This window comes from Haliotis cracherodii, unplaced genomic scaffold (assembly GCF_022045235.1).
Source record: "Haliotis cracherodii isolate W230 unplaced genomic scaffold, xgHalCrac1.p SCAF_5, whole genome shotgun sequence".
In the NCBI taxonomy this organism is placed as follows: domain Eukaryota; kingdom Metazoa; phylum Mollusca; class Gastropoda; order Lepetellida; family Haliotidae; genus Haliotis; species Haliotis cracherodii.
In genome coordinates this window covers 33883995-33908196 of record NW_027266308.1, presented here as the reverse complement: position 1 = coordinate 33908196, position 24202 = coordinate 33883995, and the positions used below count along the sequence as shown (strand labels likewise).

The 24202-nt window shown below is 38.6% G+C and overlaps 1 protein-coding gene across 8 annotated transcripts in view; it reads left to right on the top strand.

Moving 5' to 3' along the window:
* Positions 1 to 17876, top strand: part of LOC139442030 (synaptosomal-associated protein 25-like) — a 126446-nt gene extending 108570 nt beyond the window's left edge. For 6 of the 8 annotated variants that reach the window (XM_071222791.1, XM_071222793.1, XM_071222792.1 and 3 more), the window contains 2 exons: positions 11760 to 11904; positions 14612 to 17876. In XM_071222791.1, the coding sequence (XP_071078892.1) occupies positions 11760 to 11904; positions 14612 to 14680 (214 nt within the window). In that variant the 3' untranslated portion in view covers positions 14681 to 17876. Of the gene's footprint in view, positions 1 to 11759; positions 11905 to 13600 lie in introns of all 8 variants that reach the window. The other 2 variants (XM_071222789.1, XM_071222787.1) reach the window with 1 other exon arrangement.
* Positions 17877 to 24202: the final 6326 nt, after the last annotated feature.

Below are 24202 nucleotides of genomic sequence, written 5' to 3'. Positions count from 1 at the left end.
TCATATTTCATGAAATATTTTGTGCATTCATGTGTGCCAGTCCCTGTGTGCTTAAACCCAAAGTCCAAATGCTCCATAATTTTAGCCTTTTGGGCTGGATCCTACCATTATTACTAGGTACTGTTTTAAATTTATTATATTATTCTTATAATTTAACATTGTTTTTGACACTTTATTAATTTGCTCAATTTTACGTTTTTTGCTCCATTTTTAATTGTGTTGGTTTTGGATACTGTTTAGTTGCCGAGAACACTAATTTAATTTTCGGTGACTCTCACATTTTTCATTCATAATTCTGACAATTTGTTGTAAATACTATGATTTCTAGCTTTGGAATCTTTATTATCTTCAGGGCCTGTCGGGTAGCCTAGTGGTTAAAGCGTTCGCTCGTCACACAGAAGACCCGGGTTCTTGCCGTGATATTGCTGGAATATTTCTAATAGCGGCGTAAAACCATACTCACTCACTCACTCACTCACTCACTCACTCGTCACGTCAAAGACCCGGGTTCGATTCCCAACATGGGTACAATGTGTGGAGCCCATTTCTGGTGTCCCCCACCGTGATATTGCTGGAATATTGCTTAAAGCGGTGTTAAACCAATCTCACTCACTTACTCACTTTATTATCTTCCTCCTCTTTCTCTTGTAATTTCATGAATGCAGTAATTGCAGTCATGATTACTGCATTTTGGATGGCAATCCTGGCTGTGTGCCCCAGATGCGATTGCAATTGGGGATCCCGGTGTGGTTTTTGTTGTGATTTGTCAGATACAGAGTACAGGAAGCTTGAGAATGCTGCGGCTAAGCCCAATGTCTGGATACCAGGCTACCTCGGCCTAGCAGGCATCTCTGTGTCTTTGGGGCTTCAAGAAAGTAACATGCCTCCAGTAAGTTTCAAAAAGTTGACAAGGACTGTCTTTACATGTTTCATTTGGGTGTTCTGGATCCTCCCGGACCGACTTTCTTGCTTTCGGTGTTTTTGGTTCTGCTGTTTGCGGGTCCTGTGAGATGAAGGTTGCTATTATTCCACTGCAGTTGATCATGCTCAACCACTGGATTCACAAGGTAATCGTCAATCACATGGGAATCACGACAACTCCACCTAGCAGAGGGGAGGTTACTCAGTGTGGCCTCGAAGATAGGACAAACAACACACAGAAGAGGATTAAAAGATTTTATTAGGGGCTTGTGGGTAGCACTTTTGATGATAATATTATGTAGTTGCTATATTATTAGTGGTATGCAAGAAAGGTCCACAAGAGTTATTCCCCTTTGTAAACAGACAGATTGTTCCATCTCATACATTGTAGAATGTATGATTATGTATCCTAAATTATGGTATGTATATATGTTCTTGATTGCGATGTCATGTACATGTGTTTAATGTTGTCATGGTAATGCTAGTTTGGCTAAGAGGTCAGATGTGACTGGGGATTACGTGAAGATACATTTTGAACTACAGTCATCAGGGTAAGAAATTGGCACTAGTCCTAAAGTCCTTGCCGAACTGCTCAATAGTAAAGGTAACCTAAGGACTAGATGAAATTTGACATTTTTAAAGGTTCTGCTATATGCTATCATTATAAGGACTTAAATTTTGTATCTAAGTTAATTATTTCAAAATTTGAAACTCTTTCTTGATTAGAAGCATAGGCCTAATAATCCAATCTGTTACCAGCTTCAGAAGCCTGTAGGCTGTCTTGGGCACCAATATTTGTCCTCACTGATTTGTGGACTTGGTGGTAACAGTGTTTGGCCAGTCTGATTGTAGGTCATGGAGCCCAAACAGTGTGGTCAGTGTTCTCCAGTCTTGCTGTCAGTCACTGGTTTGCCTGGCCCAGACCTGATTATTTACAGCCAAGAGATAGCTGCAATAATGCCGACTGTGGCATAAAGAGCATTATCTGAATCCTCCCAAGTTTGAGTGCTATGCCCTTTATGCCAGTTCTGTTTGAAGGTCAATGTGAAATGGTGCATCGCTAAAGCAACAAGGGCATGAGCGACATTATTGACTGATGTTTCCAGCAGTGTTGCCAGTTCAATCAATGTTCATTTCACTTGTTTGGTTTACAATGCTTTGCCACTTTAGTGCATTTAGACTGTTGTCATTGCTATTGGGTTGGTGTTGATATGGAAATGCATTATATTGTACGGCCATAGGTATATGAAGCCTGAACTCAACAAGCTCATTACGTAAGACAGAGCAAAATCATGTTGATGATTTACTATGTCAGTAGGGACCAACATAAACTTATCTTTTGTTACAGATTGTACCCTTTTACATGAGCTGTTAATATTTAGTTTACTGGCAAGACTGCAAATGAACAAGATCAGAGCTTTAGGTAACAGAAAGAGATAGAGTTTGTGTTCATTCTAGTTGCCCAAAAGGTAGAGCCCTCAGTGACATTAATGCCAGGTTATTTTCAAAAAGATGCCAAACAAAAGAAAGCAAACATTTTGTGGAATTGTCAGCTTCAGAAATTGGTGCCACTTACTCAGCTCACTGATCTTCAGAATCATAAATGGATGTCTTATATCTGTGACTTGACTGATATTTGACAGGGGTATGCTTGATTGACATCGCTTTTCGTTTCCTGCTATCTCATCTGGGAAAGTAATGAAAGTTTCATGCAATGGAATGGACCTTGCTTTGTTTGTAAGACATGTTCTAAATGCTCAAAGATCTGGGTTAGAATAGGTCTTCAGTATCCCATGCTTGCCGTAAAAAGCGTTTAACGGTATGCTTTTCGTAAGTGGCGACTAACGGGATCAGGTGGTGAGGCTTGCTGACTTGTTTGATGTATGTCATCGTATCTCAACTGCATGGATCGATGCTTAAGACGTTAATCACTGGATTGTCTATAGTCCAGAATCAATTATTTACAGACCACCGTCATATAGCTGAAAAATTGCTGAGTGCACTGTTAAACATCAGAGAAAACTTTGTAGGATTGTACCCACACTGCTCTTTTCCAGTGTGAACATGTTGAGCATGTTGACGAATATTTATGTTATGATAAGCACTTACTACTTTTAATTTGATTCATTTGTATTGAAAACAATGCAACCACCTGGTTCACATAAGTAATAATAAATATTTTTGCGCTATATTTGACTGGAACTGCTGTGCCTTACACTGGATTAGTCAAGAATAAACACTGCAATATGTGATCTGTGATCATCTGATTTACTTCCTATTGGGAAACACATGGAAACCTAAGCACCCCAGGCTTGACTATGATGTGGGTTGGGTGGTCCAATATGCTGCTGGCTGATTATATCAGTGTACCCTGATGATGTTGATAATTGGTCATGCAGTCTACCCCTTTCCACAATTAAAGACATTGTGCACAAACACGTTCCTTTACCTACACTCGTTCTTAAATTTCCATGTTTATGTATGTTGAACCTACAGTGGATTCAAATGTCAAGTCAGTTTCCGGTAGCTCTACATGAAGCCATAAACATTAACTGTGTAATGCTGTCTTTGATTTGAGATTGTCATACAATGTGTACTGGTAAGAGACAAGCATCCAGTCAAGTTCTTGTTTAGATAGGTAGTGGCAGCAGCAGCAGCATCACATTGCAGTGCACATGCCCTTGACTGAAGGACATTTCCAGACAGGCATCATTAATTTGTAGCCGTCAAGGGACATATCATGTATATGTTTTATAATGTTTTCATTTTTCATTAACAAGGAAGATGTTTGATTGATTTATTTGCATTAGACTTCTTCAGCTTTTATGCCATTGAATCAATGGAAAAGGAGCCACATGAAAACTGTATTGGATATTCACTTAGAGCATGGAAGATTCAAGAGACAAGTGATAATAATGTGTAGAGACATAAACAAACCTTCTCTTAGTTTTTACTTGACAGATTTTCAGAAAAGAGAATATCTTGTATATTAAGGGAGCACAGCTGGCCCAGTTGTCTTAGGTGGAGTGTTAGAAATTGGCACTAGTCCTGAAGTCCTTGCCAAACTGCCCAATGGTAAAGGTATCATAAGGACTAGTAGAAATGTGACCTTTTAAAGGGTTTTTCCATATGTTATCATTATAAGAACAAGTGGATGAAAACGGTTAGTTTCTAACTCTGAGGTGCCATGCCAGGATCATATGATCATGGGTTCTAATCCCAGATTCTCCCCGATGGTGATCCTGGTTGGTCAGCACCATGTTTCATGTGTTACAAAGTCTTCTATCGCTTTATTATTTCCTCCTACATTAAGGTGACACACCATGTATGGCTGGAACATATTTACAACAATAATGATCTGACACACTCACTCACTATTGACCTTGCAGTGTCAATAAAGCCATATTAAGATACTATGTATTTGTATAGTAGCATTTGTTTTTATGTGAATGTTTTATGACTGTTTGTATTTGTCATTGTGTGTCATTAGTAATGTACCTGTGAAGATTCGGGTTAGAATGGGTCTTCAGTAACACATGCTTGTCGTAAGAGGCGACTAATGGGATCGGGTGGTCTGGCTCACTGACTTGGTTGATGCACGTTATTGTATCCCAGTTGCGTAGATTGATGCTCATGATGTCAATCACTGGAATGTCTGGTCCAGACTCGATTATTTACAGACCGGCATGATATAGCTGGATTATTGCTGAGTGCAGCGTTAAACAACAAACAAACTTTACTAATGTTACTTCTAATCACATGAGATCATGTAAATGACTTAATTAACTTGTAAGCTAAGCTGACCCACATTATTAATGGTTTTCAATTATATCTGTCTCAACTGGACCAATACAGCCCGTAATTCGTCTTGCACTGTCTAGCTAATGCAGAAACCAGATTTGAATGATAAATGACTTTCCAGTGTGCACAAAATAGTTTCCTGAAAATTGTTGAGGACTTGACAATTGTATGCCCTGCAGGATCACAACATAGTGCATTTGGCATGTGAAAGATCACTCAAGGATGGACTTTGGTCCAACATGTTCCTCTATTTTTAGATAATTACCAGCTTTCTTCTTTATCACCACTCAGCAGTGCATGCTGACCTGGCCGACTAAGCTTTAATTGAGTATTTTCACAGTCACTTAAATTGAGTTAATTCATGCTTACATATCCCCCAAAATAACTACATTCACCTTAGTTTAACCAACTTTGTAAAAAAAAAATAAAAAAATTCCCCGGCGACCTTTGAGAATTAGATAATTTCAAGTATTGGTGTTGTACAAATGGAACTCTGCGTCACTAGCCAAGTAAACTCCATTTGTTATAGCAGGAAGAAACCATGTGTGGTGTAAAAACATGTCTAACTGTGTTACAGACAGATGAGATGAAAGTGTTTCTGTAGCAAAGTGTAAAATTGACAAACGTACACAGTTCGATCACCTGGGTGTTAAACATGCATTTGTTTTTGTGGACCGTTAAATGTTGGCTGTAAGTGACATCAAAAAATGTTTTATCATATGAGCCATCATTGAAACTGGGAACTGTATGTTTTTCACTTGTAAGTTGTACCATGCACCTCTCAAGGAACTGCCACCACCCTAACTGATGTGGCCTCACAAATATAGGGAGTTCGGGTCGCCTATTTGCATTTGTGGACCCAAGTTGGATTCAATTTGGTACAGTATGTAAGGCCATTCCTTAGTTTCCCCTACCATGATATTGTTGTGCTATTGTTAAAGTGGAATACAACAATGTGTTATGGAACATATACACAGACACAGTGTGAATGAGTTGGGTTTAATTAATGCCTATTTGTTCAGCATTTCAATAACATCACTTGTTGTGTCTTGGAAGCTGAAATTCATGCAAGTCATAGATGTTTACCTTATAAGTGAAACCCCTAAGCATAAGTATTGTGCTTGCAGACATGGGTCCTTAGCAGGTTGAACCTGGGATTCAAACTCAGGACTATCAAGTCCTGGCAGGTAATTGCAGACACTTAGACAACTGGGTCACCTGTGCCCCTGACGCATACAGAGCTTTGTTTGAGGATACATGTGACCTCCAGGGAATTGTCAATTGATCTCTACATGTATACTTTAAAAATGTGAACATGTTAATGGATCCTGAGTGCCTCATTCTTGTTGTGAATGAAACTGAAATGGGCCATAACCTGACTGTTGATGTGTCTGTGTACCATCATCTAGTGGTTTGCATGCCACGTTCAGCCATGTACACTATTGCTGTTGAATTGGTGATAATGGCATCAACTTCTCAAGTACAGCCCTCTTCCCTGCCCTTTTGAGTCTGGTTATTCTTCAGAGGGAATAGTTATTACTCTTCCATTAATATTTTGAAATGGATTATGTCAAGGGCTGGCTGCTTTTCAAACACATTTCAGACACCCCATTTTCACTTGCTCCCTAATGCTTGTCATGTATAGCAACAGACAATCAATGTTTAGTGCCCCCGGTGTGCTATAGTTTACCATTCCCAAGGATATTTGTACTTGCACCTTGTTTCTGGAAATATTTTTGTGACAACTAGAACACAATATCATTCACTAAATTATATATTGCTTTAACAACCAAAAACATCCAATCCCCACTCAGATTAAAAAAGAACAGGACATACTTCTTAGTATAAACACTAGTCTGCCAATGTCTTTACCTTCAATCTCTGTTTACAACTGGTTCATCTTTTTCGGATGTAAAACCTTGCCAATATTTCTTCAGAAGGAACCCAGCTTATACAGCAGGTCAGATTGCCATCTTATAAGGCTAGATACGGTGGGACATGGGAACAAGCTCCCCTGAATCCAGCCAGATTCGACTTGCTCCTCCTTCCAGTTGATGATCTAAGCAACACATCCAGCAGTTATCCCAGGGGTATTTCCCAACAGGATCTCAATAGATATATGCTTGGATATCAGTGGAGGAGTTTCCAATGAATATAGCCAATCCTGCTTTGTTTTTAAAAAGATATGTTATTTCACAAAGTCAATTTGAAGAAATTTAATGCTTGCTGTGCAGCAAACTGTTAGCACCGTCAGAACTATCTCAGATTGCTGCATCTCAGTTGGGGATATTTTATTTACAAATATTCATGCTTTTGTATTGGAAACCATATTCAATATAATCAATGGCTTTGATCTTAAATGTCTTGACCCATTTACAGGGGATTCAACCTTTTTAACATATTATATTATCCTGCGTAAAGACCTATTCGAAAACTAGGAATAACTTATGTGCTACAAGAAATCAGATTAGTGTTTTATTTTCCCGTTCCACCACTGTCATCATTTATAAGTGTTGATAGTTGAAAAACTTTTTTCCCTTATATTTTGGTTGACAGTGGTACTTTGTTCGGTTGTCAGCTTTAAGTTGGTTACTCATCCTAGCATGATTCTGAGTCAAAGTATACAGTGAAAAATAAGTCGGAGATGTCCAAGAATGATAACAGATCTGACAAATAATGATCATCACAAGTTCATGTCCAAGAAGGAAACTGAAGGACCCATTAAACATAGGTACACCCACCACAATTCAACAGGCATTTGTTGATTCGATTGAGCATGCTCCTGATCAACTCTCCAATGGTTATTTGGGGTAACCTGTCCCATTCTTCTTGAAACAACAAGGTATAATTCATCTAGCATGGCTCTGGACTGTTGACTATGGAGACATCATCATGGGAAAAAATGGGGATCAGTGTTGGTGCATGATAATGTTATATTGTTCTGCTGCAAGTATACAGTGATGGGACGAGTGTTGTGTGCACAGTGCAGCACCAGCATGTTGTCAAGGAGAGTACTGTCCTGCAACCTGCCCATGGACTATGTGTAGAAGCATCCATGGGCTGTCAATTAACTACCACCATACCTGACAATGTCAGTGTGACTTTCAGATGCCTGTCTCCAGACAACCAAGTTTAAGTTGAACCTGTTTTCATCTTATTTCACTGCACATGACCACCTACTATTCTTGCAGTGCCTGCATTGTCCACGCTGCAATGTGGTAATCAGTCAAATATGGGATTACATGTGGCAGTCAAGCTTGCAGATGAGCTGCATGGAGTCGATTCAAATGGTCTGCCCAGAATCTTTAACATTAATAGACCTGTGTATGTGGTTTGCAGCGTTAGAAATTGGCACTAGTCCTGTTGTCCTTACCAAACTGCCCAATGGTAAAGGTATCCTAAGGACTAGTAGAAATTGGCCCATTTTAAGGGTTTTGCTATATGTTATCATTATAAGGACTAGTGGACAAAAACTGTTAGTTTCTAACCCTGGGTTTGTAATTTGATTGGCTGTTTGCCCTCAATTCCGTATCTTGGACAGATGTAGCAGATCTGAGGCATGATGATTGAGACCAGTCGTCAACATTTTGAGTTTGATGGGATCTGTTCCACAATCAGACTGTGATACAAAGTGTATTACCGAGCTAAATATATGCTGGCTTGTACCAATCTTATGTTTGTCTTATACGCGTCTTATACAGATGGGTTACTTAACTTTCACTATTCACTTTCAGTGAGCGGGTTAAAACAAGAAATGCACCCTCTAAACATGCAGATGGCTAGGCAGTATAGGAGGTGTATGTGGGTGTTGCATGTGGTATTATGTCCAGACTCTTCAGTCCTGTCTGCAGAAAATCTTATAGGACGTTCAGCATTCCCAACTTCTTATTGAGAGAATAGATCCGAAGTTCCTCATGTTGTAATAAGAGATGAATAAAATGTGGACGGGATGGTCAAGCTCCGTTACTTGACTGAATGTGTTTCATTGTAACCCAAATTAATCATGCTATCAACTACCTCACCTTAATCTCTTGTTTTTACACACGAAAGCTTTTGTCTGTAAAGTATGAAATTCAGAACAATGTATGAAATGTTGATCCTGTATTGCAAGTTCAGCCAAGGGATGTTATGGACAATGCATCCTTTTTAAACATCCTTGTGATTGTCTGTTATGATGCTGCCTTGTGATGTCATGTTGCTGTTGCTCCCAAATTACTTTGAGATCACTCAAACTATTGATTTGTAACCGTGGAAAATTTTAATTTTGCCCAGAGATAATATAAGCAGCAAGGATGAAAGTATAAACACAAGCTTAATTACAAGCTTAAGAGGCAATGTGGTAAAGCTTATAATTATCGTCTGTGCTAGAAATTATTTCTCCTCTGATGCATTTACGAGGGGATACCAGAAAATGTTGAGTCTGGCACATCTAGTTTGTTGTTTTTGTTGTTATGCTTACGAGAGAAAACTCATACTTGTATTGCCGTGCTCATGGGTTTCACCGAAGTGGTAAACATCTGAGACCTGCATCACTTCCGGCTTTCCTCCCACATTAAGCTGACACGCCGTGATATAACTGGAATAATGTTAAAAGCAGCGTTAAACCCAACTCGCTCACTCACTCACTCATCTTCACAATTTGGCATGCTTCAATCCAGTTACCTGCTTGTAATTGAATTCAGCTCTGTGGTATCAAACTCTTTAGCATTGAAATGGTGAAAAATACAGAGCTGTCATCAAATATTTTACCCTCAAGGGTCAATCACCAGAGAATATTGATGAACAGCTGCATGCTGTTTATGGGGAAGCCAACCCATCATATGCCACTTTGGGTAAAGGAATTTCAGCTTGGAAAACCCCCATGGTCATGTCGACCCACGCCTTGCACCATAAGAAAACCATTGATGCCATCTACAACCTAGCTGGTACTAAACAAGAGATGCATTACACTCATTCAGATGGAGGAGGCAACAGGCTTCTTGTAGGTCAATAGAAAGAATCATACATGAATATCTACATAGTCAAATGTTAGTGCCCTGGGGGCTGACAGACAAGGGTTTGACCTTCTTCTATACAAGAATAACTGACCTGGAATAGAGATTGAACGAGTGCATTGAACTGTAAAGGGACAATGTTTAAAAATAATGAAAGCTTACAACAGTATTTTAGTTCTATATATGCTTGGCTGAATATGTTTGGATACCTCCTCATATTCTATATGGTTTAGACAAGTGTTGCGTATTCCTCTAGCTTGTAGTTTTATGGTATTTGTGCCATGGATTCTGTATATATAATACTGACTGGTCTGTGTGACTTTGTTGATGATTGAGTAACTCTGTATCATGTACTGGTATGTAGGATTTCTTTCAAAGCTGACAATGTGGTGTCTGTTAGATTGGATTTTCACAACAAAAACAATTTTCAGGAAATTAGTAATTATTGTGAAATAGCTGTTCCAACATAATGCTGACAAATGTGTTGGTTTTCTAAGTGCATTAACAAATATATGATTAAAGCTGTGCACAATGAGGAAATTACTTTGGTTTTGAGACAGACTAATTTCCTTTCTTCATTATTGCATCAAAGACTTAAAGTCTTTTGTGCAATCCAGGTCAACAAGAGGCAGACAAGAGTTAAAGCAGGGGTAGGAATAAAATATTCAAACTTTTCTCAGCAAGAATGCTGTATCATCTATGTGAGGTTTGTATGGTGAAACCATCATGCTTGAGCTTTTTGGCATTGATTTCTGGGCTTAGAGAATTAAGTTGGGCAGGAATGAGAGACCCACAACCTTTCATAATATTCCAACACAGTCACAAACACCTTGTCCTATGTCTTCATAAGGAGCTGTAGCTGGACACATGTAAAGTGTTGTAACATGGCTAGGAACCGTTTGATTTAACTGAAAACTGACATGGCAAACCTTTGAAGCTGACACAACAATATTTTCCCAAGCATGGTATTTCACTTGGCATTATCTTCAACTGTTTTCATATTTCTAATCAGAACCTGAATTTGTATTCGCTCACCTGACTTAAGGTCAAGTGTGCTTTTGTCATGGCCTGCTTGCCCATCAGCATCTGCATCTTCTGTTCAGGAACTCCTAGAGCATTAAAGGTGAAATTCCACTTACTTGTTCCCACCAATGATAAAAGCTTACTTTGTTCAGATGTTTGAATCCTATTACCAATATAGCTGCCACAGCAACTGCACAGCTGCATCCACGAACGCAAAATGATTCTCAAAATCAATATACTGTATCATGTTTTAGGTTTTTAGGTTGATGAGAGATGCATAAGAAGCAAGAAATTCATTGCAAATGTCCAACGCTATATGTATATTTGCTGCTAATGCTTTGAGCATGTCCCTTAGTGATGTGAATTTCAGTGCTATATAAATATCATCATCATCATTATTATCATTATTATTAGTCGCGGTCAGGTAGTTAAAGTGGTTTGCTCGTCACGCCAAAAACCCAGGTTTGATTCCCGACATGGGTACAATGTGTGAAGCCCATTGGTGGTGTCCCCAGTCGTGATATTGCTGTAATATTGCTTAAAGCAGTGTAAAACCTCACTCACTCGTTATTAAATTTTATAGTGTTGAAATTAAAAGTAGTGTTCAGTCCAGGTGCTGCTGTTTAACTCCATTATCCCACTATTTTTAGCACTACTCATTTTTTTCTACCGAAGCCTCTCGTGGAAAGTGATTTTCAAGAACATGACACCTTTGAGTTTCTATATCAGATGTTACTTGTGGTCAGTCAGTATTGGATTTGATTGCTTCCTTTAAGTGTACCTTGAAAATTATTCATGTGTCTAGAGCAGGAACCATAAAGGACGCCCCCCAACCCTTCCAAAGTTCCAACACTAAATGTTGGGATCCCTTGATTAGAATGCTATTGCAAGAAACATGAGACTTTCCCTACCCCGACCCCCTTCTAATTAAGCCCCATAAGTCATAATCAATGTGAATTATATGTATAACTTTTGAGAATACATTTGAAGGATAACATTGTTTGTACATATATGTTCCAGGATCACAAACGATGCTCGTGAAGATGAGATGGAACAGAATGTGAGCGAGGTCAGCGGAATGATTGGCAACCTCCGTAACATGGCTATTGACATGGGTAGTGAGATCGACTCACAGAACAGACAGGTTGATCGCATCAATCAGAAGGTAACGTTCTTCTCACTGCTCTGCATTGTACAGAACACCTTTCATATACTCAATAAGTTCCACCAGCCCAATCCTGGAGAGGCAACCAATGGTTGCTTGTGATAGAAGGGGCACTTTAATGTCCCTCACCACCAGTGCTAAGGAATACTTTCCTAACCAGATTGCTACTTAAACATTGATCAGATTTAAGCCTGAATGCCATGAATCACAAGATTTTTCAGACGGTAATCATTACCAAAATGGTTCAAATTATTCAGTTATTTGTCTTGAAAATACTCACAGAGTGCAATAAAACATAAGATATTCTTTATCACCACTCACAGAATGGAACATAATCATGGTAATTTTTGTTCTTTTTTTTTGGTGAAATTAAATCTATTTTGTTCCATGTGTTAATCCAAGAAAATGTCAGGCTGACCCAGTTCCCAATCAATGATTTCGTCTGCTTGTCCCTTAAGAGGATAATTGATATTCTCTGTCCTGTTGGTGTAATGACAACGGAAGTGGAAAGTTTCAGGTACAAGAATTAAACAGGATCTGCACAATGCCCACATTGGTAGTCATCTTCGTGGTCCTCATGGATAAGCTGAAAAGTCTCCTCAGTAATAAGGCAGCATGAAGTTTGGGGGTTGTTTTGACACAGAATTGCCTGTGAAATACCATATATTAATTAGTTTAGGGTGAGTTTAAAGTAATTGATAGGAAGTATCTAGTTACAGGAACCTGAGCTTAGATTGGTACTTGATAAATGAGAAAAGAGGTGGGCGTTCACTGAGCAGTGCATCAAAGAGATTCTGTACCTACTGGCTGATTCTCCTTGAAGTTGGGCTTTAGTTTAAGAGCAAAATGATTGAAAAATGCAGTTTGGAGTGTCTTTGCTGTGGATTGTATGATTTTGATTGATTGCAATGCATGTTGTTCAAGATTAGTTATTCAGTCATCTGTGCCCTGGCCAATTTCAGTAATACGGTAAGCTCCTTGTTGTCCTGAAGGCAACGGAACCAAACAGATACTTGAGGTTTCAAGAAAAGTAGATTATGTGAATAGGACATGCTGTTAAGACTATTGAAAGTCATCCTGATTTTAATCAGAATCATTTCTATCTTATATCCCCAAATACAAGTAACACTTTAGGAAAATGTTTTTAATTTCCTCAAATTTACACTAGCCTGCTCACCCAAGTTAGCATGTCTAATGTTACAGTTTCATAACCTCAGGGCTAGTAGTATTTCAAGTTTCTTAGGGAATTACGACAAGTAATTACAAAAAGCCTAATTATAGCATAAGCAAAGATAGGGAGATTATAGATTCTGCTATAGGAGTATTATTGAAGTAGGCTGTCATGAAAATACTTGGCATTAAAAGCACCTAGGTTCCAGATAATTTGGCAGTCATAGCAAGTTTTAGCCGAGTAGCTCAAAAGCGTTTTTGTCTGCTTTCACAAATTATATTATGTCTATATCAATCTAGCAGTTACCCTAATTATACAGAGATTCTCCCACAGGGAACTTGTTACTAGATTAAATCTGGGCATGAAAACAGGCAGCAGACTGTGGAGCTTACCATTGCATGCCTGACAGACAGACGTTCTGTTGACTGAACCAACCTGTGTATCTTAATGAAATTGTTCTGTTTCAGATAAGCAGTCACTAACACTTCCATTAATAACATTGAATAATCTGCCTTGTTTTTGCAGGCTACATCTAATGAGATTCGCATCACTGAAGCTAATAAGAGAGCTACAAAGCTCCTTAAAGAGGCTTAGGTCTCAAAAAGTGTAACTGGCCAGTCGAGTGTGGTTTCAAATCTTACATTTGTTCTCATCTTTGTTTTTCTTCTTCAGTTTGGAGTCCATTAGTGCAAATTTCTTTTTCTACAATATATGAACCACACTTACCATCTAGAGAATCATTTGGCTGAAACTGTTTGCAAAAACACATTTCATAACCATGGGATGAGCTTTTCATCACCCTCGTTTTTGAAGAGAAACATATTTGCTTGAAACTAGCCAAGACAATATGTTAGGATTGTATGTGGTAAGATTTGATCTTAGGAAGTAGGAAGTAATTCATGTTAGCATTATAATCATAATGAATTCTTTAGGATTGTTTTTCTTGATGGACATTGATGTCAACTTTGTATAGAAATATAATGTATTTCTCTTCTGCTGGTAATGCTATGTTTTAAGCATAATAATGTTGCTAATAGAGTAAAGAAATGTAGTCAAATCATTGTTGATTAGCTGAGACTTCATCATTAGCTCTTAAGGCATTAGTTTAATGATCAAATTATGCCATGTTAATTCTAATTTAGCTGTGTTAAGGATGAACATATTGATGGTATTTTGTAGTAGGTATTTATTTGTCTTGGCTAGAATCTCATTACTATGCATGACTTGGTGTAGTGGAATTATATTTCCTTTATAAACCAACACCAGTTGAGGTCACTTTTCTTGTAAATCAATTCAAATCTTTCAATGCTGCTTCAGTGTGCCTGTTCAGTTTTGAAATGAAAAAATGATGGAATGGTTTGGTTTTGAAAGGGAAATATGGTTGTATTGTTTTGTAGTAATTTAGTAAGGAATGCTCACTCTCTGTTGATTTGTGATTTTTCTGGGTCTTCTTTTCTCTTGATCACTATCGTTTGTTTTATGTTTTGTTGTCTGTTCTCAGTTTCTTTTGTGTTTTCTTCATTTTCAACACTTTAGGCAGGGTCGTTGAATGTCCGAGTTGATAACGCCAATGACCGAGCAACAAAAATACTCCGACATCAGTGATGGGTCCATGTCTCTCACCTGCTCAACGGGCTGCCGTCAACTGGTCAGAGATTCTGCGTTCTGCAAGCAGATTCTCTACTGTATCTCGACCTTCAAGTGCTAAAGGGAGACACTCCAAGAACAGTCAAGATTATAGATGTGGTGAAAATTGGTTCTCCAGTGGTTTCTTGTGAATAACATTCTTGTTTCTTTTATGTTCATTTGTCGATCAAGGAATATTCAATCAAAATTAAGCAGTTTGGATGATTTACTGACACCTGTGTACATGGCATGTGATGAAATTGTGTATAGGATATATGGAACTGGTCACAAAGTCATGTTTAGGATGAAATATGAACTTTTTAAGACTATTTATAGTTTAACGGTCATGAAATATTGTAAATAATATGACATCAACAATTGATTTTCTTTTAACTACAAAATTATGTATATAGTTTTTATGAGATGCAGGCCAGATTTTCATAATTCAGTCATCTGTCATCAGTGGGAATAAGGGGTAAAGGAAGTCAGGTCAAAAGAGCCAAAATCATAAACGTAAAAGACATCTTGATGGTCAAAGACCTTCTTCCTTTGTTGCAAATCCCATATTATTTGTCACATATGGAAATCTGTCATTGCTTTTGGACTTTCCTTAATTATCGCTACTTCTTAATCAATTTGTTGTTATTTTCTTCCATACCAAAAAATGTACCAACAAAGTCTTTACCTGGCAAGTATATGACAATAATGTATTTTATCTCTCATCATTTTATTTTGAGCATTTGAGCAAACTGGCTTTTACAAATTATTAGTCAATAAATATGTGATTTAAACATGCACCTTGCCCCTTCAATTTGCAACTTTTAAGGGATTTAGTGATCTAAGGGAAATAACTCTACATTCCAATACTTCATATATTATCTCAGTGTGGCCACAAAGGTTTGATGTCAGCATGCATGGAGTAAAGTACTGATGTGAATGTTGTTTCTGCATGCCGTTAACATCTCTCTTGTATGGAAACCTTCATGTGTCTTCTCTGGATTCAGATAAAAATAACTTTCTTGTGAAAGATTTAATATAAAATTTCTGTATATAATTCTGTCTGCTTTAGATGTCAATATGTTATGGGACATTGGCATCAGAACCTCTGTCCATTACTTCTAGTCAAGAAAATAATGAAATATCAGTAGATTTTCCTGTGCAGGTGAAACAACAGTTGGAGCATCAATTTTGATCAGCTTTGTGCAATGTGTCGAGGTTTTAGCTTGTGTGGAAGGTAAGAATGGGAATTAAGGACCACTAACATATACATAGCATATTGACTCCATAGAAATAGCAAAGTAATGTAGATAACATGTTGAGATGTCCATGCCTAATAACTAATGTTTTATTTTGGTTGATGGTGTTGAATCACCAAGGTGACGTATGACGGACCAGCGTTTATGCCGAATATTTGCACATTATTATGAAGTAATGTTTTGTTTCATCAAATCTATTTCAAAACATTATTTATCTTCAGTGTAAATTTTAATGTACCAGTATGGACAAAAACTACAGCAAAAAAGTCTTGCACTGTAACTGTATGTTGCTTTGAGAAATATGTTTTTTTATGCTGTCAGTAACAAATTTAGCTCAATTCTACGTGTAACAATTACTGCTGATAGTTTATGGCTTAAATAACAAGTAAAGCAGTTTGAAAAGATTTTGATACTTTTCAACAATTTTAATATTGTACAATTGATATTGGAATTAAAATTCTGAAGTTGAAAATGAGATATGACACAGTTGTTAGATATCTACCCCAATAATATGCATGTGGTTGAGTTTATTGAAGTATTATAAACATGCAAATCATATGTCTGTGCTATGGAATTTTGTGATTGTTGGTTGCAAACATTGATTTGATGATGAGGGACAACCATGAGATTTGTTACAGTGACTTTGTGAAATTTTGGAGAGATTTTGAAGTTTAAATTACCAATAATATAATGGGTGTCTCATGTAAACAACTGTATTGCAGAACATAAACATTCTGAAATATTCTCTCGAACATTTCACTTAGTGGAATAAATGAACTGTATGAAATTACTGTTATGTGCTCTTTCTTTGTGTTACACATCCTATACATATTATAAATAGAGAATCATTTTCAGAATCATTCATTACAGTTGTTAAGCTTTGTCCTGTATGTATGTCACAATCATGTTCATATTAAAATTGTCCTGTAGACATAGTGTAGAGGTTTCTGTGTCAGTTTCTTTCTCTCTGTGTCAACAACTTCTTCCATGTGATATGCAGTTCATTTGTCATCATCAGGCTGGAAATATAGAAGTGACACATGTCAGACATCATACGCTTCTAGAATGTCTACCAAACTCTCACTCTGAACATGGTGGTCAGGTTCTGTAGACAGTGAATTATTCCTATCTTTTATGACAATTATTGATTAATAGTCATACCTTGATGATTTGTGTATTATGATATTAATGTTGGAATGGGTGAAAGAGGCTTAGAGATCAAAATTATTGTGCAGAGTTGCATCCCTTAGCATTGACAGGATTTGACATTCCCGTTTCACACTTGTTATGATTCTTGGTCTGTCAGCATGCATTCATGCTTGTTTGTAGCATTAAAGAGTAAATGTCTGACCTGCAACGCCTTGTGACTTCCTCCCACTGAGCGGTGACACACTTTTCGGTGTTTCTGTCCAATCAGCATGACAGCTGTCTTGGTGAAGTTGCAGAGCAGATGGTTTGTTGTGTTCAGCGTGTTGTCTGAATCTTCACTGCTGAATTACATGCACTGCAGTGATGTGCAATCACTCACCAAATTGCTTGTCACAATAACATATGGGTAATTGAGCCAAGCTGATCTGCAATGTTTTCTGTAATGGTACAATGCAGACAGACATTAATTAGCAAATCTATGCCAAATTTCATTGATCCATCAGCCAGACTTCTATAATACCCTTTTTGTATGGTCTTTATCACACCTTTAATTGTTTGTTATTTACTGGTATATCACAAGGTTTACATTCTTTGTCTCTGTGATGACAATTTTTACAAAGACAACTTACTGAATCTGACCTGACAGCAAGACTTGATGGAACTGCCATGTTCAGTGTGAGATTTGGGATGGACTAGACAGTAACTTCTCAGATTGCTTAACATCTTTATTCATTTTCACTGTTTAAGATTAAATACTTTCACATCTTCAATGGTGTTTGTCGTTTAGTTTTTTCAAATACTGTTTCAAAACAAGTTCAGTGTCTTTATTCAAACAGACAGACATGAAGAGTCACAGTTATACAAAGCATACAAACTGAAAATATGCTAAGTTTGCACATAATTGAATATCATTAGTCATAAACAGATATTGTAAGCTGGAACAAAATATAGTTGAATAAAAAGTATATAATGTTTTTCAATTTCTTGAAAAGTTTTGTAAGAGAACAAACATAGAAGTTGACAGAAAAGGGAACCACCTGTCCAACTAGGTAAGGATAAGAATTTATGTAGGAACAACTTCTTTATTACAATTAAGAACCATGTTTTGGTGTAGGTTCTAACACAGTTATCAAGCAAGTGATATACAGAGTATGGTTGACAAGTATATACACAGGTAGGAATTGATGATAAGCCAGGGCCAGGAATATGTAATAGCCTTGGTCACGGTCTAATCTGTCCTCCAGAGAGGGGAAGGTCAGAGTTTGTTCACCTTTCAGCATCACACCATATAAAAAGGTGGTACTTGTGCCTGCCTGACGTTCTGCAGTAGAGGATAAAACAAAGACTGGGCGACTCAAAGACTGTTTTATGATGTTCCAGTATGATGTGTCTGAGTTGGGTATCTGTGTTAACCTGTTGCAATGTGTCTGGGTGGACAAGCACTTTGTACAGTTGTTTCAATGATATTCAAATGTTAAACTTTTGCCTTGTTGGAAATTCATAATATTTTCTTGGTATAAATTCTGCCCTCAGAAAACATTTGCATATTAGAATAAGATGGTACTCATCTTCAACATAATTGGATTTACATGCTTTGCAAACTCGTTCCACTCCAGGTTCCATTTTGAGACCACCGAAGAAATTGTGAAAATTGAATGAAATTTACGAAATACACGCACCATTCTGAAAGAGAAGCCACCTTAGAAAAAAGCACAGGCCAGACGCAAAAATGGGCATTGGGGTTGAAATGTCGCGAGAGCGTATTGGTATATTTGGTCAACCATGTGCGAAAGGAGGACGCCGCCATTTTCGCGAATACAACCCATACACCTCGCTGAAATAGTGCAACCGTCTTGAAGGCAACTTTAAAACACATTTCGTCTCACCTGTTTTTCAGCAGAAATGGCGTGCAAAGGATATTTTACAGCTCTTCATTTAATAAGTTTGCAGGTAAATTCAGAGTGAGCACAACAGTCTCCACGAAAGTACTGTCAAAAATGCTTTAAAAAGGATAGATTTTTCACAGACTGTTGCTATGGAAATATCGAGTAACTACCGATCGACCTACCTGTGGTTTGAAGTATTTCGGTCACAAGGCGTCCTATCGACAATTTTACAGGAGAACCAGTAAGTTTGGATTGATTCTTAGTCCAATGATGGCAGTCTAAAACGGACTATAGAAATGTGCGCACGTGACTCTGTTCTAATGATAATAATGTAGTCTTCCGAAAAATCTAATCAACACAAAATAAATCACATGGAGAAAAGATGTGCATCTTCTAAAATAAGAAAATGACGCTGCGTTTGTTTTATCAACACTGCTCCCATGGTGCATGTTAATTACACTTGCATGGCCATACCCACGGAACACGACATGGAGTCCGTACTAGGAAAAGCGTACAAGTTCTTTACACTTTAGAGAGATAGAGGGGACGATTTATTAGTTTAGATATGGTAAATTACCCATCTGCCCAAGCTATGTTTTTTTAAGTCGACGGTTTGATAAGTAAAACTGAAAACGTATAGGGGTGGTCTCGAAAACAAAAGCGGGACGTAAAAGGATATTATACAGCTTTTATACAGGGTGACTAGGTGTATAGTGTACAAGCTTTATAAACAGAAGGTACCCCCGATGACCGAGCAGTTTTCAGGGGGAAATATTCTATCCTGTCTATGGGGTAACATTATCTCCACACCATTCATAACTATCACAGTCAGGGCTTCCAAATCAGTTACCTTGATGAATCATTCCACTGCCTATGTTGAAATCGGCAGATGAACAAAAAGCACTCGTGGTACCATTAGGTAAAGCTAATCGTGTCATTGTTTTGCACGCCGCACCTCGTGATCTGGGGCGTATTGATGGATGTGTGCTAGATTTCGAGGTGAAAACTGGTGATTTCTATAAGGACATTATAGGAGATGTATTCATTGACTGGTTGGAATATCAGCTATTACCTGTTTTAAACAACCTCAGTATCGTAGTCATGGAGAACGCCAGTTAATACAACGTCCGGGAACCAGATAATACACTCGCGCCTACAACGAGTAGTCTGAATGCGACCATAAAGGTATATATAACATTGTCGACTTCAGACCATCGTAAACGAAAATTCAGGGAGATAATGCGACTGAATATGAAACCAGTAAAGTACAAGACATGTGCTGGCGGCACAACACGGTCACGTTGTCTTACGTACGCCAGTCAGACGTGAGCTCAACCCTGTTGAGCCTATCTTGGCTGACTGTACAAGGTTCGTTGCAAGACATAACACAACATTCAAACTCACACATGTCAAAGGGAAGATATACGCAGTTTTTGCTAGCTATCAGCCTTGTTGAACCAGTTATCATACACATGGGTAATAGTACAGATTTATATACGTCATCAGCGGAGATGGATGCTACCTCAAGAAGTCATCTGTAGAAAAACAAATACTTCTTGATTCGAAAACAGCAACCATCCAGTACACATCCCGTTTAATAGCTTTTAATTATTCCATCTTTTATCCAAGCAAATATAATGCAGTACATATCCTAATTTGCTACCCCATCAACCCACATGTCAGTTAAGTACACTAACAGCAATATTTTGAGACCACCCCACCACTCAGGTGACATTTGCACCTGTGATAATGCACGGGCCGGTGTGAGGTCATCTGGTCGGGACAGGGGTTAGGTAATTACCTCAGGTTATAGGCCGCTTCCTACATGCATGAAAACACGAATATTTGCTAAGGTTATCATTCATTTTACCTGTAAAAGTACATTTTTAGGGTTATCACAGTGTCAGTAAGGATAGGCTAGATTAGGTCAATTTGCGTTACTTTGATATATGCTATTTTCATAGCCCTTTGACTCGTATTTATTAAATTAAGCCAGAAAAAAAAAACATTTTTCTAGCATTTCCTACAATACTTTAGCAGGACCCTTCCAGCTAACCACAGGGCCACGCAGCTAACTCAATGTGTTCGCTAGTAGGACCCCCATATAACTTCACACTGACACATACAACTAACGCAATGTCGTCCCTTGTAGTAGGAACGTTGTAGTTTCACATACTCTGAAATAACACAATGTCTACCCTAGCAGGATCCTTGTAGTGTCACACACATAGACACACAACAAGCACAATGTCCTCCCACACAACTTCCGATGACAGCTTTGGAATGCATCACTGATGTTAAAAAGGCTTACCGGTAGATTTGTTTGCAATGACATCAGACAGTTCAGGTGCAAGTCAAACAGACCTGCCAACCTGGGGAAAAGGCTCCATTTCTTCTAACCAAAAGAGTACAACAGACCAAATGGAAAATAAAGACATTTTCTAACTGTCTACCACGATGTTTGAAATAAATTGCCAGGCTGCCATTAGAACCCACAGACATTAAGAGGCCATGACGAAACTCTTCAGAACCTTAATATCTGAGTCAAAGACTACAAAAGAACTTCCTAAACATTTATGTTACTTTCTACATTAAACATAATTTTCAAAATTTCAGTGATTTCTCAATTTCACTGATAGTGTCTGATGGGATGGGGGTCACTCATAGCTGGTGGCAGACAATCCAGTGATTGACATCATGAGCATCAATCCACGCAATTGGGATCGATTACATGCATCAATTCACCTTCCCGAGGCAAGAGAGTTAACTGAATGTAAAAGTCCAGTTTCCACTCTTGCCGAATTTTGGCTCCACTAACGAGTCTATGCATAGTCCAATCAAAATCGTGCACCGAAATCGAAATCCGGTTCGTAAACTGTTGTGCAGATTTCGATCGATTGCAGGATTTGCAAAGCATGTGCCAACTCGTTGTCAGCAGATATTTTCAAAATCTTTCCATGATTTTAATCAAGGTGTTTACGTGATTAGATGCACGTCGTGATGTAAGATGCGTTTTATCACAACATAGATCTTGATTATCGATCTGATTGTCCTGACTGGGCGCCATTATTTTTTTGTGAAGCAAACGCAAGTGATGGAATCTGATTGGCTCATAGGAAAGGCTTAACAGGGACTTAACTGGTAATAGCCACTGGTGGCGCTACGATCGAGCCCAGTAATTCCAGCCTAGTTCGGCAAGGGTGGAAACTTGTCTTTTAAAGTCAGCTAACTCTCTTGCCTCGGGAAGATGGCTTCAACCAAGTCAGTGAGCCTGACCATCCGATCCCGTTAGTCGCCTCTTACGACAAGCATAGTCGCCTTTTACGGCAAGCATAGGTTGCTGAAGACCTATTCCATCCCGGAGCATATGAAAGTCCTTGTTGTCAAACGTATCACAATAGTTATAAAATAGTAGGGATACATCTTCCCGGGGCAAGGAAGTTAATTGACCATAATTTGCTCGGCAAATCAGAAAAATTGACTTTTATAGTCAGTTAACTCCCTTGCTTCGGCAAGATGAACAATATATAGATATACGTAACGGTAAAAAAAATTGGTATTTTATAGATGATATAAATATAAGCGACAAAAACCCTTTCCATATTCATAAGAAATTTCTGCAAAAAACAGAGTCGGCAACCAGTCTGACCAACCAGAAAATGATGAATCTACGATGTTTGAATTTGGAACACTTCACTTAATAAACAGAATACATATAAATAGAGTGTCGGTAGCACAAAGAAACATTTTGCAAAGCCCATGTCGCATTCAACACATCTGCCATCCTTCACAGTATTTTCATAACGGAGATTATCCGATCCTACTAGTTCCACGTGTTATAAACAGTGCATGATGGCCATGTTCCTCACAAAGAAGACGGGGCCAAGGGTGGCCTAGTCGTACAAGGCGCCGCGATTTGCTGTGCAGAGTAGCGTTCCTTGGGCACGCCAGAACCCTACGATGGTGGGTTCAAATCCCGGTTCGCCCCGATTTCTTTCTACGTTTGTCAGCACCATACCCGTGCTCGTGGGTTTCATGTGGTAAACGTCTAAGACCTGCGTCACTTCGAGCTTTCCTCCCACATTAAGCTGACACGCCGCGATATAACTGGAATACTGTTAAAAGAGGCGTTAAACCCAACTCACTCACTCACTCACAAAGAGAAGAACCACAGTAATCAAACATAGTATCCAGAGTTGGACATTGAACAACATGTATCTCTGTCATCTAAGTTCGGTTGCAACTGTCGCCTTATTTGCAAAGACGTGTACTCACAAGATCTGCAACAACACATGTACATCGCGCTCTGAATCCTTTCTTGCATCCGCACTTCAGTAGCTCTCCACATGGCTTCGACGCCTCTTGTAGTTCCAGATGGGTTCGTATGAATCCGTTGGAGTTTTCAGCCAACACTACTGACGTGGACAGTGGAGAGCTAGACCTCTTTCAAGGGCCAGACACCCAGCGTATCCAACCTGGAAGGCAGCTTGCTTGGCGTGTCCATACAGTGCATGCTGAACCTGGAATAGTCTCAACTGATCGGCCCTTTTTGGTGAACAGTTCTTTTTCTGAAATCATTGGCATTGCTGCTGGGGCTGGTTTTGTTATACATCAGAACAAAGCGCTGCACATTGGGGAAGATTGTCTTCACATCATCTTCAGTAGGTACATTTGCGAGTGTTTGAAATACATCAGTGACTTCTGTGTCAGCTATCCATGTGTTCCCTATTGTCTTTTTGCCCTTGGTTGCAAAGAAAGGTACTTGGTCACAACAGGTAAATGCGTGAAAGGCACCAAGAGCTTTGGCTATATCTTCTCCCATTCCAGAAGCAAACATATGTATCGGAATATATCTGAACGTTTTCCCTGTTCTGATCGCGATCCACAAAGGTGACACATCCACTTTAGGCAATAAGGCAAAGGCAAGGGCAACTACATCACTGTCCAAAGTTTGAAACAAAAACCGCTTGTGTCGAATGGTGCGACGAATCCAAAGCGTGCAAGAACAATCTAGTATCTGCTTCTTCGTGAGAACAAGGAGAAATATATAGACCCCATATCTTCAGTCACCTTAAAAATTGTTTGACAGAACCAGATCAAAACTGTCTCTATAAAAAATAAACGACTCGTGGTGGTTATTTATCGTACACTAAAACACTGCAGGGAGAGTAAACCACGCGGGGCTGAGCCCTCATGATTTATTCTCCTTG